This window comes from Cantharellus anzutake, assembly GCF_015039405.1.
Source record: "Cantharellus anzutake strain C23 chromosome Unknown EI90scaffold_68, whole genome shotgun sequence".
Lineage (NCBI taxonomy): Eukaryota > Fungi > Basidiomycota > Agaricomycetes > Cantharellales > Hydnaceae > Cantharellus > Cantharellus anzutake.
Window position 1 is genome coordinate 346,645 of NW_024067018.1, and position 16,580 is coordinate 363,224.

Sequence of the window (16,580 nt, forward strand, 5' to 3'; positions counted from 1 at the left end):
ATGCTTGATCATTGCCTCGCCGGATTTCCCTGGTCCATCGCATGTTTTCTTGGACCACCTACAATCTATCCGGTTGATAGAGGATTTCCGGTCCAATTCATTGCATCCAAGTTTTTGGACTCACAAACAAGGCCGAGCTTGCTATTGTTGGTTGGAAGATGTCGTATGGCAGGTTCCAAGCGTCCGCTGCTCTCATGTCAAGGCTCACACCCGTTGTTCAGATATTCCTTCCACCTTGAACCGCAAGGCTGATGCCGCTGCATCCTTGGCTCATTCCCATCCTTTGCTGGTGCTTGCGGCTCCGTTACCACCTTTTCTCCTGGACAGGTTCAGTCTTTGGTGTCCTCGAGTTGGTTATGTTGAGGATGACGTGTTATCTTTCCTGTCCTCTCGTTTTGCTGAGAGGACAGCTACACGTTTATTCTGGAGTCCACGCCAACGAAGGCCAAGAGTGGCGGCCGGTTCTTGTCCCTCATTTCCCTATGAACGGTCAAGTTCGGGTTTGTTCAATCTGCCCAGTGTCGCTTTGGCTGTTTTGTAGCAGAGTCTTTGGAACATTTATCCTCATCTTGTCCAAATTTTCATCCTTTCCGTACTTCTACAATCAACGAATTGGTTTGCATGTCCAGTGATCCCTTGGAGGATGCGTCTCTCATTATTCCTATTTCGATTCTGGATCTTATCCCTTCATTGTTGTCGCCTTCATTATGGGAATGGGCCAATGGGCAGAATCTATGGTATCTCGGGCATGTTCCTTTTCATCCTCCATCGTTTTCTGACATCGGTACCTCGTTCCGCAGCTGCTCTAGGGGATATGTGGCATTCATGTTTCATTCGCTTAGTCCCTGGGATTTGGGGCCGAGTCTTATCTTTGAATCGAGGGATTCAATTGTTGGTGGGGAGGGAAATGGAAAAGAAAAGGAGAGGAAAGAAGGGAAAAGATATGAAGTGGGAGAGAGAAGAAAGGGGAAAAGAGAAGAAAAAATAGCGGTTGTGGCGGTTTGTTTGTGCATTTGTTTGAGGTTTGGCTTCGTGCATTTGTTTGGGGTTTAATGGAGGTACAATATTTCAGAGGCTTCAACTTTTGTCGGGGTCATCGCTACGGTATTCCATTGCTCCAATCACCCAAGTTGTTTGTCCTGCGCAATGGGCGACCTGGAACAGTGAAGTAGTGTAGCGATGAAAAGTCGAAGCCTTTAAGATATCAAGCGACCCAGTCAGTGGTGCATGGGATGGTGGCGGGTGAGGCAAAAAATACAGAAGTTAGCAACAGTCGAGGAGAGAAGTTACAAGCGAATAAGAAGACACCGAGAAATGAAAGAGAGCGCAACAAGGATGTAAATATATGGGATCCTACCCACCAAAGGTAACCGAAGGTCACAACACCTTCACCTTCAGTAAGACCAAATGCTTACATTCGGAAATAAACGGTTGAACTGTTAACAAAAAACGAAAGAGTCGGAAAAGGGCAGCACATGGACAAAAAAGCATGCCAGAAAAGGCAGGTTGATGCGTGCAAACGGATGCAAAGTGCTGACATGAATGCAGGCACAGAGGCTGAAGCATCCAGCAGGACGTGAGCAAAGAATAGAAACGCACCCGATCAAAGAGGCGACGAAAAACACCTGAAAATACCGTGAAATGATAAGACACAAACTGAACGCACGCAAATGATTAGCATTCGAAGAGCCATAAGCATGTATATGTAGCATACGCGAGATCAGAAAAAGTCTCAGGTGTGCGGTGGACACGAGGGAAACCGAGGTGCTAAGACCCAGGGCACACAAGTCTCGTTACATAAGTCATTCCTGACTTGGGTTGGGTTGCCCACCACATAAACATTTGCTCAGGATCGTGTTTGAATACACCGTAAGCGACTCCCCATGCGATTTTAGCATTATTGAAATTATTGTGCTCAGTTTCTTCGATGGATCATCTCCGTTGAGAGCGGTTGGCCATCAGTCCGCTCTGTACCACGCAACGCGTTAACCACCATTGGGTGTTTGCGGGCATCTCGAACCGAAGGATAAAAAGGTGAGTAAGGCCTGAGAGGTAAGAGGTAATTGTGCGGATCGATCTCAGTTTACCTGATGGCCCCATCTGTTTCGTCGCATATGAAATAAATAGACTAATCATATTAGGTGTTGGCTCGGGGTCATAATGGTGGATTTGGCAGAAGGTAAAATACGAATTAATCCCTGATTGATAAGCAGATTTTCTTGACTTATCAAGAGTGTTGGACAAATAGATCGCTCACTGACGATGCAAATGATGCAATGTCCAAGGGGCACGTTTCGGCTGACGTGCCTTGGCGCTTATTGAAAGATTCATTCCTGTATCACCCCCAACTTATCCCGTGGAGGCTTGAACAAGGAAATATTTAGCCCCAGACAACGGATCAGGGCCGAGTCGAAAAGGTGACGTGACAACGCATCTGCGACGGTATTTTCGGAGCCAGGGATATGAACAACTCGAACATCAGTGTTGAAATCCATCATTGTTTCGACCACATGGAGGAGTAAAACGTAATTAGGTTCAGCAGCTAGTGAATGGAAGATATCAACCGTGTTCATCGAATCGGTTCGAAGTAGAACGCAACGAGGTCTGTCCGGTAAGTGTGCAGCCCAATCGATTGCTGAGACGACTGCCAACGCTTCATTGAAAAGCGTATCACCAAAACATAAGCTGGACTCCGAGTATGACTAACTTGTTCAGACGAATTGGTGCTAATTCTTCGTTGCCAATCATGAAGAGGCTGTCGACGGGAAGAGTGTTCAAGAAAGGTTTTGATTTCGGAAAGTCGGGTTCATGGCGAGAGCCAAAGCTCCCTTGGTTGCACCCCCAGTCTGCCATTGACATTATGAACCTGAATTGAACGCCACAGCAGTATAACACTCCAAGACCGGGAAAGGAGTTTATGTGATATTTATTTGGTTTTGGTGAGGCAGTGTTACTAAATACAAGCAAAATGTCACGACAGTGTTCCAGAGAGGGAGGTGATTTCCATGACAGCTTAATAATAAAGGTGCACAACAGTAGAAAGAACCTTGGCATAATGGTGCAGAAAGACATTACCAGTTTGATGGAGAGATCGATGATGTTGGCAGAAAACACTTCCGTTCCGCTAACCTCACATGCAAAAGCCTTATCACAAGCAAGGTCAGGGCTGCACAGCAGCCATTTCTAGTAATAACTAGTCGAAATCTCTCTCTCACCTCAGCTTCACGTTAAAGTGAACTGAGGGAGATGATAATGCGAAAAGGTGAATTTTATAGAAAAAAGGTAGGGCACCAGCGCGTAGTGTGCCAGGCCAAAGAGTAGTTGGACCCGAGTCAAAGTGGAATGTCAAAGCGAAGAAGACAAAAGAACAGGAGTTACAACCATGCCACCTTAATCCCATGATAGCTGTAGGGCCTAAGCTCCTACTGAGTTCCCATTGAATTCCAACAGTGTAAAAGTGAAAAACAAATCACAAAAGGGATATTGAGAGTGGTGCGCAACACATGCACCCTGAGTAACAATCGCCGGTCAGGGCATGGCATAGGAGCAAATTCCGTTGATCGTTGATTGACAACGAAAAATCATATAGGCCGTGAGCGATTGCTTCTTTGGTAAGGAGTTTAAATGGCCAGGGGCCATTTAAAAAAGCTCAGTGTGGAGAGGACGCCATAGAGTGGAGCAAGAGTTTGGCAAGGAAGGAAGTGCGGTGGCAGCGTCGGGAGGGTGGAGGTTTGGGTGTAGGGCCAAGTTGTGAGTCTGTGAGGAACCGCAGCGTGGTGAGGGACAACTTGGGTTAGCTTGGTGCTCAGGTATTGCACGCAAGACCTGCTACAGAGTAGCAGGAATTTATGTTGGACCGTGTGAGGTCGAGATGGGGAGTGAGGTTGAGAGGAAGAACTGTTGTAGCCTGCCATCAAGCCAGTAAACGCACTATGTCGCCAATAGTCAGCCGCTTTTCGGCCTCCCATTCAAGAGATCCAGCAGCCCAATCATGGTTCTGGATGACATCCTTTTCAAATGGCATGTTGCCATAGGCCATCGCGGCTGAGACACAACCAGAAGTAAATTTGGGATACGGCTTATGGCCATACCATAACTAGGAAAAGAAGAGGCTTAAGTTAACGATCCATGAACCTTTGAATCCCCTTACCTCGAGTCCGGTGCAACCAAATGCCCATACATCTGTGGCCTCTGTTCGGACTGGAGGCTCAAGGGATATTCCCAACAGCAACTCGGGTGCAGAGTATTGGTGCGTTGTATTAACGCTGTCATCCTGGGGATCGGTTTGGGGGTCACCGATTCTTCTTGCCAGTCCAAAATCACAAAGAACTGCTCTCAGGTCTGAATTGACAAGAATGTTTGTCTGGTTTATGGCGTTAGTGTCCACAAGAACACAAAGACTATGAATGTAGAGACATACAGGTTTTATATCACCATGGATGATACCTTCTGCATGAAGGTACTCTATTCCTTCAGCAGAGTCACGAAGCTTCAGGTTGAAATGAATAACCACTACCCATGTTCCTAACATCACTAGTGCTTACCAGTTTTTTCATGTTTGCATCGGGGTGCGATTTGATGAAGCGTGCAATGGAATGATTCACTGCCAACTCTGTAAAAATATGTGCATGAATCACATTAGAGATCTTCAGTGCCCAGCCGAGGAAGGGTGTGATGTTGGGATGTTTTAAAGTCAACCATATCCCACATTCCCTTAGTATCCTCTATTTGGCAGTGTTAGCATGACTATGTGCGATATACACAACAAAATTATACCCTTTTGAAAAGCTCAAAATCAGGCATCCCCTCCTTGGATGGAGCCATCAACACCTTGGTACAAATTTCGGCCTGACATTGCTGTATCAGATGGTAAAGGAATTTAGATAAAATTGCATACTTACATGAGTGATGCCTGGAATACTATGCTTCGCAGCATATACCAAGGAATATGCCCCACAACCAATGAGGTTCTGATCCCCTATGAGGGATAGGTCAATATATTGGGCCGAAAGGGCAGAGTGATTTTGAAGAGTGGTCACAAAGTTTGCTTGGTCCATGTCCAGAGTTAAAGGGTAGGACTCAAGCGTTGAAAGGTTGTGAACACAAAACTCAGGCTTTTATGGCGGATGCAGCTTTCACTTCTCCCACAACCCTTTGCAAAAAAATCTGCCATCTTGATGTTATCGGATAGGGGACCTGGTCATTCATCTTCCTAAGAAACAGTTGGGCAAATCAGGGCTCAATGAAATAAGATTTCCTTATGTGGATAAGCCACATTGCGCCAGGGTCTGGTGGCACCTACATCCTATCCTGACCACCGCTGGTACTTGGCCATGTAACACAGTGGGAAGTAAATCGCGGTAATTAACATCGTGCAGCCCAAGTTATTTACTAAATCACTGTAATTTACCTATGGCATTTTGCTCCATGGAAAATATTAGAATAGTGACTATGTTGCGTAAGACTCAGACTCGAATAAGAGATCTAAGTTGTAAATACCTATGTCGCGTAAGACTGCGACAAGAGTTATACATGAGTTATAATAGGAGATATAGAATGGTTCTCACCTCAGACTCGAATAAGAGATCTGAGGGAGAAAAGTCTAAGAAATTCCTCCCTTATATACGTGACATTCCTGAGTGGCAACGTCGTTGTACAAAGGGAGTTTTAAGTTGAATAAGAGGGGCAAAATGCCCCCAACGCCTCAAAGTTCCCCAGAATGACTGCTACAAATAACCACTACACAACTACCCGATGTAAACAAGGTTGGTATTCTAATAGAAAACACCCAGTTGGCAAAAAACCTAGCACTGAGGAAAAAGATTCCATGATAAAATCATGCACACGTGAGGATTCCGTGAAAAATCTTAGCACTGTGTAGGATTCTTGGTGACAGGATTTTTCGTCAATCCTGTTGCACGACAGGATTGGGGTTTCAGACCATCTAAATCCTGCACAAGGAGGATTTTATCATCAAAACGTATGTGCACCATAATCTTTCAGCCGTAATATTACTATATTGTAATGCGCGTTGTTGTGGGGACAACTCCGTGTACCGCAAAAAGTCGGATTCTGCGGAATTTGGTCACCAACACGCAGTACATATCCGCTGACGCTCCCGATACTCATTATATCACTATCCAACACTCCATACACTCACTCCATATTTTTCCTTATTTTCCCCATCATTCCCGACAACCCCAAGCAAAATTCCCACGCCCAACCATGCCGCCAATTTCACCCCCTCTCCAGACCTCCATACCCACACTCACAACCCAGCCGTTTTTCCACCCGATAGTGATGCTCTACCACCCTTCTTCACCCCCGGAGCATTTCCCAGAATGGCAATCCCATACCCGGATGGTTCAGCACGGAGTAGAGTCTCACATGGTCTTGACAGCACCTGTCAATGGCCACATCTCAACAACTACTGCACCAAATGGGACGAATAGGGGCTCGTTGGAAAGCTGGAGACGAGGAGGTTGCTGACGGGAGGATAGGCGGGCGCTGTGGCGAAGCGTTGCGGAGTTAACTTTTACATTTCCCATTTCGGACCCGTTATGATATATTCCCCATTCATTCATATTTCTTTTATTGTTTCTTTGTTCCCAATTGGATATTCATCATTTACGGTTGCCTAACGGCCCGTTTACATTCCCCCAGTCCATTCATTTCATTTCAAACATATATAAACTAGATAACAACTTGTACATAACAAGTTAGTATTGAATAGACCCGTGAAGGGACAAGCAGAAGTTGCATCCAAGTGGCAAAGACGCCATCCACGACCCTAACGCCCCCTCTGAGCTAGTTGCTCACGTCTAAGACCCCTCACATCATAATACTCAGCCTTGACGTCCAAGAGAGACGTAGGTGAGTGTTTGTTTGTGGTTTTTGCAGACTCAGTAGCACCCACGGACCAAAACCCGGCCCAACGAACCACACCCGCGCACACTACCACCCTCCCCCTTCTCTCTGTCTCGAGTCTAGGCGATAGACCCGTTACAGCGTTATGACATATATTTAGGTGTACATCACGAACCTATGTCCTGTTGGGTACCCGTAGATAGTTGAATACAGTTCAAGACCAGGATCCGCTGCGATCTACAACTGCCCACATGTGTCATACCCGTGCATACCCGACCCTGACCCGACTTCCGGACCTCCACCCTCTTCACCTCCGGAGTCATAACCTACCGCTGCCGTTCCGATACTCACCCTCGGTCCTGGCAACACACCTCCTCCTTACCTCTCCGACCCTATCTCCGTCCGCTCCGATACTCATCTCGGACCGAACACCGCCCCTCTCGCCACCCTCCTACTACTCCGCTCCCCCTTCACAACACCTCCACCCTCCCGTCATCCTCCTACGCTTCCCCCGTCCGCTCCGATACTCACCTTCGGACCTGACTACCCTCCTTTCCGCCACTCCTTCTCCTTTACCTTTCCTCCCTCTCCTACTCCTCCGCCACCCTTCCGCCAAGTTACGACCTTCCACCGCTGTCCCGTACTTCGCACTCGGACACCGCTCGTACCTTGCTCCGAGCCTCCGTCATAGTCCCTACCTCGGACTTTGACTCCACCTCAGTCTTAGTCCATTGCATTGGTGACCTCATACTACGTAAACACCATTGCCAATATCCCTCGGACTTTCAACCCCGCCTCCGTAACCTCCGTAAGCTCCGCAACCCCCGGGCTTGCGGATCGCCTTCGGCACTCTTGCCGCTTGTAATGTATTTCTCGCGTTTTTCCCTCATCCCTATTTGGACTACTGCTTCTTCCTATTCTAGCCAGTTAGTCATCATCCCCACTTCCCCTCATCCTCCTGCCCCTCTGGGCCTCGCCCTCCCTACCTCCTTTCGGACGTATCACAGGTCCTGCCTTATGACCTTTGGTACCGCTCCGCTCCTTCTACCCTTTGTTCCCGTTCGGACATCTTCGTTCTGATTCGGTTACCCTTTGTTCTCCTTGTGCTTTTGCCCCTTCCATTATATATATCGGCGCTTGTACATACTCGTTTTGGTTTAGTCCGAAATCGACCTGAAATGCCGCCTAGAGACTTCCTGCTCACCTACTGTGAAATTAAGGACCAAATGGACAAACAGCAATGGCACAGCGCTCTGCTTGAGTCGCTGAGGCCAAGGTCCCTCCACGCTAAGTCTCCGATTCCACTCCGGAGTCGTCTGTTTCCGCCCGTTCTAACAACATGGATCCACCCCCCCCAACCTGAGTTGACCAACAACAGTACATACAGCGTCTAGATTCACAACCTCGATGTATGAAACTGTTTTGAAATATGCTAGTCCAGAGATTGCATCATGTCCGATTTCGCGATTACAGCATATTTTGACATCGACGTTGACTTTGGAAGCGTCATTTCTCTTCGGCTCTTCGGGTGCATCGTGCACACTCATGTCCCCAAAAAATTCCAGAAAAGGATTGGAGTGCAAGTTGTCGAAGGGACCCACATCGGATTCATAAAGGAGAGTGCTTGGGTGCTCCATGACCATGAGAAGCGCCGGATTATAAAAGCGCGCGATGTCGATTTTTTCGACACAGGAAGTAGGGAGTGTGTCGGGGTGGAAATGGATGATAAGGATGGGGAAATGGGGAAATGGGGTGTAGGAAACAGATCTAAGGGCGTCACAGAACGTCAGAATGGCGACTCAGGGGGGGCGAAAGTCAGAAACAATAACACGAGCATACCAAAAAACCAAAATTCGCGCATCCAAGATCCATCCACATTAATGCAAAGGGACCGCACAAAGAAGCCCCATCGTCACAGACTCCACTCCTCATCGATCGAGCCTGAAGCGCCCAGAAGATCTTCTTGATATAGCCTGGCGCAAGTGAGGCAGCGGACGATACAAAGATGCTAGTGGGCATCTACAAGCTGTGGCGTTCCAGAGAAGCTGTGGCCTATAGGAGTAATGGAGCCCTTGATTTGAACATATTAACGCCAGATGCAGAGTAGCAGAGACACAATAGTAATGGGGATGTTGCAGAGCAATGAGTTGGGCATATAGCACTTCGATGTGTTGTGTCGGTCTGTTTGTTTTGGCCCTTGGGTTAACTCAATCCCCATGATTTACAACTCGCCTCAATCTAGCCAGAAGTGAACAATCTCCCAGATCAGTTGGGGGCAGGAGAGGCCAGAAGCGGTCCGTGAAGGTGTACCCTTTCTCTCGGAACAATGCACTTATGTGTGGTTCACATTCGTGCCATGACTGTTGCATCTTCATGTTGGTAGATCGAGCTCCCGGCAGAAGATAACACGTGTAAGGAGCCATTTAACCTCTTTGTTGTCTTCAAAAACCGACTAGAGTCATACAGCGCAAAAGAAACGTGTCCAGGGCCGATTCCAATGCCATGCAGAATGCGTGTAAGCCCTCATCATTAAATCATTGAATGCTTAACACCTTAACTTCAGGAATCCATTTGCACACGCCTAAATTTCCTTCATTTCTGATGCCTTTCAGGTCAGATAACCCAACTTGTCGCTTCAACCTCAAAACTTGTCACCGGTACTAGGGCATCGGCAAGAAATCGCAATGTGGCCACCCATCTTTACCACATACTGTTGTTATGAGTAGACTGGCGATCGGCAGCTGCACTCGCGTGATAACGAGGGACTAAGGTAAGTACTAAGGCTGATTATTATTATTACGTTTATCTATGGCATCTTTTATAATACAGCAAGGCCGTGATTGGCACACTCACCAATTGGGAGAGCGGTGATGCGTGTGTGAGATGTTGCATGCTAGCGCTGTGCATGGGACATGTTGCCAGAACGGTAACATGACTCATAATCCAACATGTGCGTGCTTAACATCTCACTAGTAACGGTGCTAGGCACTAAATTTAACTCAACCACAGTATAATATGTCGCACCAAACCCCTGCCTCTATGCTTTTCTCCAACAACACTCACGGCACTCTCGACCCCGTTGTTCACTTCAAACCTTTTTTGCTGTTCAAGTCCTTGACACTGCGACAACTTTATGACCCCTCACTTTCGATTGTCGTTTCATCATGTTTTTGCGGCATTCCAGTCATATTGTCCCATCGTGTCGACTAGTCAATATATAATCCTGCCTCCAGTCAGACATAAGCCGTCATTAGACAAGATTTGACCTACATTAGAGCATGATTCCCTATGATATCATCACGGATAATTACCTGATAAAAGGATTATTCCCTGTTATTCAGCAGGACTTTTTGACATGATTCTGGTCACAATCATGTACGGCAGCAGGATTGTTCTAACATAGAAAATTTAGACAAAATCCTGCTTCTCAGTGGGACTTTAATCCTACTTCACGGAGGATTTTCTCATGGAATTTTTTTTCTCAGTGCTGGGTTGTCACACTCAGATTCTGCACAACAGGGGTAAGCACGGTTTTTGTAGGATATAAAAAAGTGCCCACATTAGGAATAACATTGGATATTAGCATAATATACACATTTGAATCGCAGAATACTGGTCTTGCCTGGTCCGCACTCCGATCGACAATAGTCCAACATTGTTGGATGACACCATATTTGAACCTACCAAAGGCAGTGCAAACAGTGTTGGGGTCAACGATTTTAATTGATGCTCGGTTGGAATACTTCTTAGTTGCACTATCACCGAGGCATCTAATGGATAGGTGTTCCACCTTATGGGCATTGCGATTACATCTTAAGGTACTTTTTTTTGGCATTGCACTTTGCCACCATCATTATGAGATAGCATGTTGAAGAGGTAGTCCAGACGCGCGCAATCCGGAACCAAAATTAGAAGGTGGGTGTGGGAAATTGAACTTGAACTTCTTGCATTGCGATTCAGAATCCTGGCATCTTCGACTAGTCTCATTTACATCTCAAGATGCACAACTATAGTTGAAGGCACATTTTGCTCCTTGAAAAAAACTTGGTTGGAAAAAAACCTGGGTTGTTGTGCCCGGATTCCGCACTGTCGGTGTTTTATTGTTGTTTAATGTCTCCATTTCACAAGACTAATCATGGGATAGCAACTTACCATCAGCTGATCTCAGGTTCCCGCTTCCGCTCGCCACTAGCTGGGAAACCTGGCTGCACCCTGTCGGGACCGTGTTGGCATTCACATGCCTCCCAGCACTGATCGCGGTGATCTCTCGTGATTTCTCATGCAACTTAGCTTGAATGGGTCAGGGGACGCTGCCTCAGATGTATGCTGGATGTTTTGGCACAGATGCGCGAAGCGGACCATTCAGTGGAGGTACGTACTGAACTTCCGCTATTGAGGAGAGCACTCATTTGCCTTGGCCGTGCTTATAAAGGGATCCTGATGGCCCCCCTTTCTCCTCCCCCTATCGCCTGGTATCTCGCGCTCCCTCGGTGAGTGAGATCCAACTTGCTGCCTGTTTTTTCCAGGCTTACTCCTTTGACCCACTGCCGCTGCCGCTACCGACGCTCTGTTCTCCCTGAACTTGCTACCCCCAACACTCTTCGTGGTGTGACTTCACTCCCGCTTGCTTCAGCTTTCAGCTCTTGTTGCCTTTTCTTGTCTCCCACCTCCTCCCCGACACTCCTCCTTTTGGTTCATCTTTCTTTTTGGTACATCTTTTTACATCGTCTTTGTACATTAGTTCTGTGCTGTATTTTGCTTTTGATGTTTATCTTTTTACATTGTCTTTCTATATTAGCTCTGTGTTGTATTTGGTTTTTTATGTTTCACTACTTCCAACTTGTCTCTTATCGTCACTCCCATTAACCTTCGTCTGCTTTCTTTCTCCTCTTTGTATGTACGAGCACGGATCGGGTCACGCGTCGCGCGCATGCTGCCAATTCCACCTGGCCCTTTGTGGCCGTTTCCCGCTACCAATGCCCGATAGCCCTGATTAACTAAGGGAAACCCAATCACATGAATCATAAACACCACGTCCCTTTTTAAGTTTTGGCACCATGTGAAACACCCTCCTCCCATGCTTAATTCAATCGGCAGTAGCCATAGTGCCGGGGAGTGCCGATGACCAAATATGGAATATGCAAACCATTTGTTTCATGCTCTTCTTTGCTTTGCTAGCTATCTAAACAGGGAAACCATCAACCATTCTAGTGAGCCTTGCGGTCTCTGTCTCAAGCCCAGCCCAATGTGTCAGTTTGTTCTCCGGGTGCAAAAGGGAACAATCGGTGTCGACTTCACCAAGTCAACATGTGCTAGGCTTTCCAAATTCTCATATGGGCCTGCGAGCACCCCATTCCAAGCCAACCCATGTGGTAATGTCCCAGTTAAATGTTCCCACTGTCCAAAAGGATCAAGTGCAGTTTGGAGATACAATCTGGATGCTCACTATCGCGCTAAGCATTCCCCTGCGCTCCCTCTTCCAGAGCTTGCAATCACTAATTTTGAAATAGAAGGACTCAAGGTGCTCTGGGACAATCGTCATACAGCAAACCGCATGGAAGTGAGGCGTCGGAAGCGGCATAAGCCGCATTTTGTGATATCCGAAGCTCACAGCACCCAACTTGCTCTCCGGACTACCGATCTAGAAGGGCCAAGCGCAGCGAGCTCTCAGATGAATTCCAATATTGAAGATAGTCTACAACAAGCCCATGATGAAACCAATCCCTTGCCTCTTGATCCCTTAGTCCCCCATCCAAGCCCGGGCCCGCTGTTATCTGCCAATGAGTCTATCCAAACCAGCCTACCTGCTGCGCATCAAAGTGGGCGTCCTATGCACTCGGTACAGTGGCTGGTGACTGCTCTCCACCGGTGCTGTGATGTGGAAGTTACAGCAGATGAAATTACTAATGGGTCTAATGTTGTATGCTGTCTGAAGCCAGGATGTGAGACAGTTTGGGTCAGTCAACTTGAATACTTCGACTTTGACAACAAATACTCATTATTTTCTTTAGTTTCATCGAGCTTGTCAAGGGAATATTCCCCCAGGGTGGAATTGTGGATTCCACGATTTTGGTAGAGCCCCCACACATCCACGCAAATATTGATTCACCCTTTTTGATATTACCCGACTAACAATTTACATTGTACATACACTCCATAACCTAATCTAAAATTTCCGCCAAAAATAAGTTTGTCGACACCCTCCCTCCCATACCATGGTTTCTTGTTCGCAGTCAAAACGAAGATGGCATTGTTATAATATACTTACGTGCTTTAATTGTTGTTTAATGTTTTCATTTCACCAGACTAATCATGGGGCAACGATTGAACTCGGCCCAGCCAATGCTATGACTTCCCCTGGCTCGATCACCCTGATGCGCCTGTCTCAGCACCGCACTTGCCCCTTTGCCGCTTTCACAAGTTGCTGCGCAACCTGACCATTTGATGGACCCAGAGACTGTGCCTCAGTCGTATGCTGGGTTTTCTGGCGCAGATGCGCGAAGCGGACCACACCAGCGGAGGTACGTACTGAACTTCACTTATCACGAGAGTGCTCACGACGATTCAGGCCGTGCTTATAAAGCCAACTTGCTGCTGTTCTTTCAAACTCACTCTCGTGATTTTGCCGCTGCTGCCACTACTGCCTCCCTGTTTCCCTTGCTGCTTTTCCCCCCTCGACTCCCGCATATCCGCTGCTGCAGTCTCACACTAGTTTTTGCCTCTCCCACTCCCTCCCCTTTCACCACCGATTACTTCGTTTCCGATCTTGCATGTATTCTGTTTCCATATATATCTTTTTCTGGTTTTCAACTGTTCCGGAGTTTGCATGTATTACTATTATCCGTTGTTCTACTTTCTTGGCCCCGCCATTCACGGGCCTGCCCTCACTGTAACTATATATACTTAACTTGTACATAGGTTACACCCCAGTGATAAAATCGACTAGAGTTGATCCCTCTTTTAGTTCTGGTTGCCAGTAAATACATTAGGGCACAGACATGTAACTTGGCACAGCACTCCTGGCCTGAGTCGCTGAGGCCGAAGCCCTCCGCCATGGAGACAATTCCTTTGTCTCGCTTCTGGTCTCTAACAGTTACCCCCTTGTGTCTTGTCTGACTCAGTCACACCCTCTGTATCCTGAAATATCGGGGCCATGTCAAGTACAAGGTGCAATGCTCACGAATGAGTCATTGAAGCCAAAACCCCACTTTGCTGCCATTGGCAACCCCACCCTTGACAGGCTGTTATGCTGAGACAGCAGACCTTAACAGTCGCCGACGGTGAGCCACAGTAATGTTTCCCATGCCCTGATGTCAGGGACGCGTCCGGGGTCGAGAGGGCCTGGGGGTAATGCCCGGCACTGAGGCCATTGTGGGGTGTGGAGCGGGCATGCATACTGGCGGGCCCGATCCAGGACAATGGTCCCTGGCCACTCAGACTGAAGTGGGAACTGTGAGTTGTTATTAAAAGGGGAGGCTATGCTACTTACCTGAAGTGGGAACTGTGAGAAGAAGGTTACTTCTTCGGTTCCCACCCCAGGTACCTTTATGTACATGCGGCTTGGGTCACATGAGGTTTGCCACGTCACCCCACATACAGCTGCAGTCATCCGGGTGTCCCCATGGGGGATCCCGAGGGCATGTGCAGCACGCGCGTGTGCTGGGTTGCACCGCGAGACCGTCCGGGTCGTCGGGGGCTGGGTGTGTCATGCGCACGTCGCAGGCGGGTCAATAATACATAGGTATGGGGAAAGGTTGTCCATGTAGATAAAGATAGGAGAAAGAACAAAGGAATAAAAGAACAAAAGGATAGAAAGAAGAACAGGAGCTGAGGAACAGTGATGAAGGGTGGGGAGTAGAGGTGAGCGGGATACCGGGTCAGGGCGGGTGGAGCCGGGTCAGGCAGGTGTGCCCTGACACCTGACAGTATTTTCAAACTCCCCTTGCTCTTGATGTTAACACCATGTCTCATAAACCCATGACCTGTTCTCAGACCTGCCCACCAGTGGCTGGTACTTCTGCATCACCATATATGCAGTATACCTCCCATGTATTATTTGATAGGGAAGAGTTGGATGAACCCCTGTTCGAGAGTTTCATGGCAGACTGGGCAGACTTACAGTCCTCAATGCCAGTGAAACATCACCGATACCACTGGGAACAAACACTGAGCAAAGTCAACAGTGATTCACTGGGCAATGAGGCTGAAGTAACCACCCAGACCCCAATTGAGCCAGTGCCCGACCCAGCACCCGAGCCAGTGCCACAGGAAGAGTTACTCGCCAATCCACTGGATATTGTCAACAAGGAAATCGAAGAAATCGACACTGAGCAAGCCCTGCCAAAGGGATGAATGGTCTTCATGCTTACCAAGGCGATCACCAATCTTGCTGGAACCACTAGCGACATCCACCAGATCATCCCACCACCGGCACCACCACCAGCTCCTCCACCGCTGCCTCATCCCCAACCGGCCTGTAAGAAGGTCCGTGAACCTGAACCATTCGACGGCTCTGACCACAACAAACTTTGTACATTCTTCATTCAATGCAAAGTAAATTTTATGACTTGTGCCCGAGCTTTCCAGACCAAGGCTGACAAGGTACTGTTCGCCATCTCCTACTTGAAGGGAGCAGCACTGGACTGGTTTGAGCCCGATATCCTTTGCGGTCACCGCCCCAGTTGAGAACCATGGTGGATGAACGATTGGGCAAGGTTTGTAATCTCCCATGATGGGAGATTGCAGTTTCTTTATGAACCACTCGTTCTTTTTTATTGTTGCTGCAGAGGCGACTTTGCCCTTTTAGGTGTGCTTTGGTGCCATAAGTGCTACCAAGTCAGATTGTTCAAGATGTTGAGAGTTGGTGGTTTGTGTTTACTTTTTAAACATACCTCATACACTTAAAAAACTGTGAGGTCTTAGGGGGTCACTCAGCACACCAGACCGTAAGTGTAACAATGGTGTGTAATTTACGATGGTGTTAAGCAGTAACCTGAAGTTGCCGCCTAGCCATGTGACTCTATGTACATTACATCAGACTCAGGGTTTGGGGCTATTGCCCTGACAGCATAGCCGCTTCTCATCCCATCGAGTCTGTCATATCCGTGCATACCCGATCCCGACCCGACTCCCAGACCTCCTCCTTCCCCACCTCCGGAGTCATACCCTACAGCTGCCCGTTCCGATACTCACCTTCGGTCCTGGCAACACGCCTCCTTCTACCCCCCCATGCCACCTCTACTCCTCCTTCCCTCTCCTCCCCTATCTCCGTCCGCTCCGATACTGTCAGGGCAATAGCCCCGAACCCCGAGTCACATGTAAATTAGATACATATAGTCACGTGGGCAAGCGGGAACCTCCGGGTAACTGCTTACACACCACCGTAAAATACACTATCTTGTATCACTTATGGCCTTGTGTGCTGAGCCACCCTAAGACCTCACACTTTTTTAAGTGCAAGAGGTGTGTTTTACAACACAACCCACAACTCTACAATCTTAACATCTGACTCCGAAGTGCCTATGGCGCCTAAACATGCCGGCAAGGGCAAGGTCGCATCTGCAGTGACACTAAAAAGAAACGAGCGGTTTATAAAGAAGCCGCAATCTCCCATCATGGGAGATTCAAACCAAAAGCCGTCGTCAGATGACGACGAGGATCAACATGATCCGGCATTAGCAACCACCTCAGGGCTGGTCCCTGAAGGTTTTAGA

General features: G+C 47.8%; 4 protein-coding genes across 4 annotated transcripts; 3 read left to right on the plus strand and 1 right to left on the minus strand.

The window, feature by feature from the left end:
* Positions 1-4,096: 4,096 nt before the first annotated feature.
* On the minus strand, positions 4,097-4,715 carry EI90DRAFT_2936309 (kinase-like domain-containing protein; the record flags this gene model as incomplete). The annotated part of the gene is made up of 3 exons (XM_039055158.1): positions 4,097-4,363; positions 4,421-4,489; positions 4,545-4,715. Coding segments are annotated over 3 exons (507 nt in total), but the record flags the coding sequence as incomplete, so codon positions are not given.
* Positions 4,716-8,318: 3,603 nt separating this feature from the next.
* Positions 8,319-9,881, plus strand: EI90DRAFT_3019974 (uncharacterized protein; the record flags this gene model as incomplete). Its single annotated transcript, XM_039057440.1, has 7 exons — positions 8,319-8,778; positions 9,110-9,171; positions 9,251-9,382; positions 9,594-9,637; positions 9,697-9,745; positions 9,790-9,817; positions 9,841-9,881. 7 exons carry the CDS (start codon positions 8,319-8,321, stop codon positions 9,879-9,881), a joined length of 816 nt encoding a protein of 271 aa, XP_038911057.1.
* Positions 9,882-11,152: 1,271 nt separating this feature from the next.
* EI90DRAFT_3077299 (uncharacterized protein) lies at positions 11,153-11,625 on the plus strand. The gene is given in 2 exon segments (XM_039061720.1): positions 11,153-11,565; positions 11,584-11,625. The coding sequence occupies 1 exon segment, from the start codon at positions 11,191-11,193 to the stop codon at positions 11,359-11,361; it is 171 nt and encodes a 56-aa protein (XP_038911058.1). The 5' UTR covers positions 11,153-11,190; the 3' UTR covers positions 11,362-11,565; positions 11,584-11,625.
* A 415-nt stretch (positions 11,626-12,040) lies between these two features.
* EI90DRAFT_2890144 (uncharacterized protein) lies at positions 12,041-12,478 on the plus strand (the record flags this gene model as incomplete). The annotated part of the gene is made up of 1 exon (XM_039053984.1): positions 12,041-12,478. A coding segment is annotated over one exon (438 nt), but the record flags the coding sequence as incomplete, so codon positions are not given.
* Positions 12,479-16,580: the final 4,102 nt, after the last annotated feature.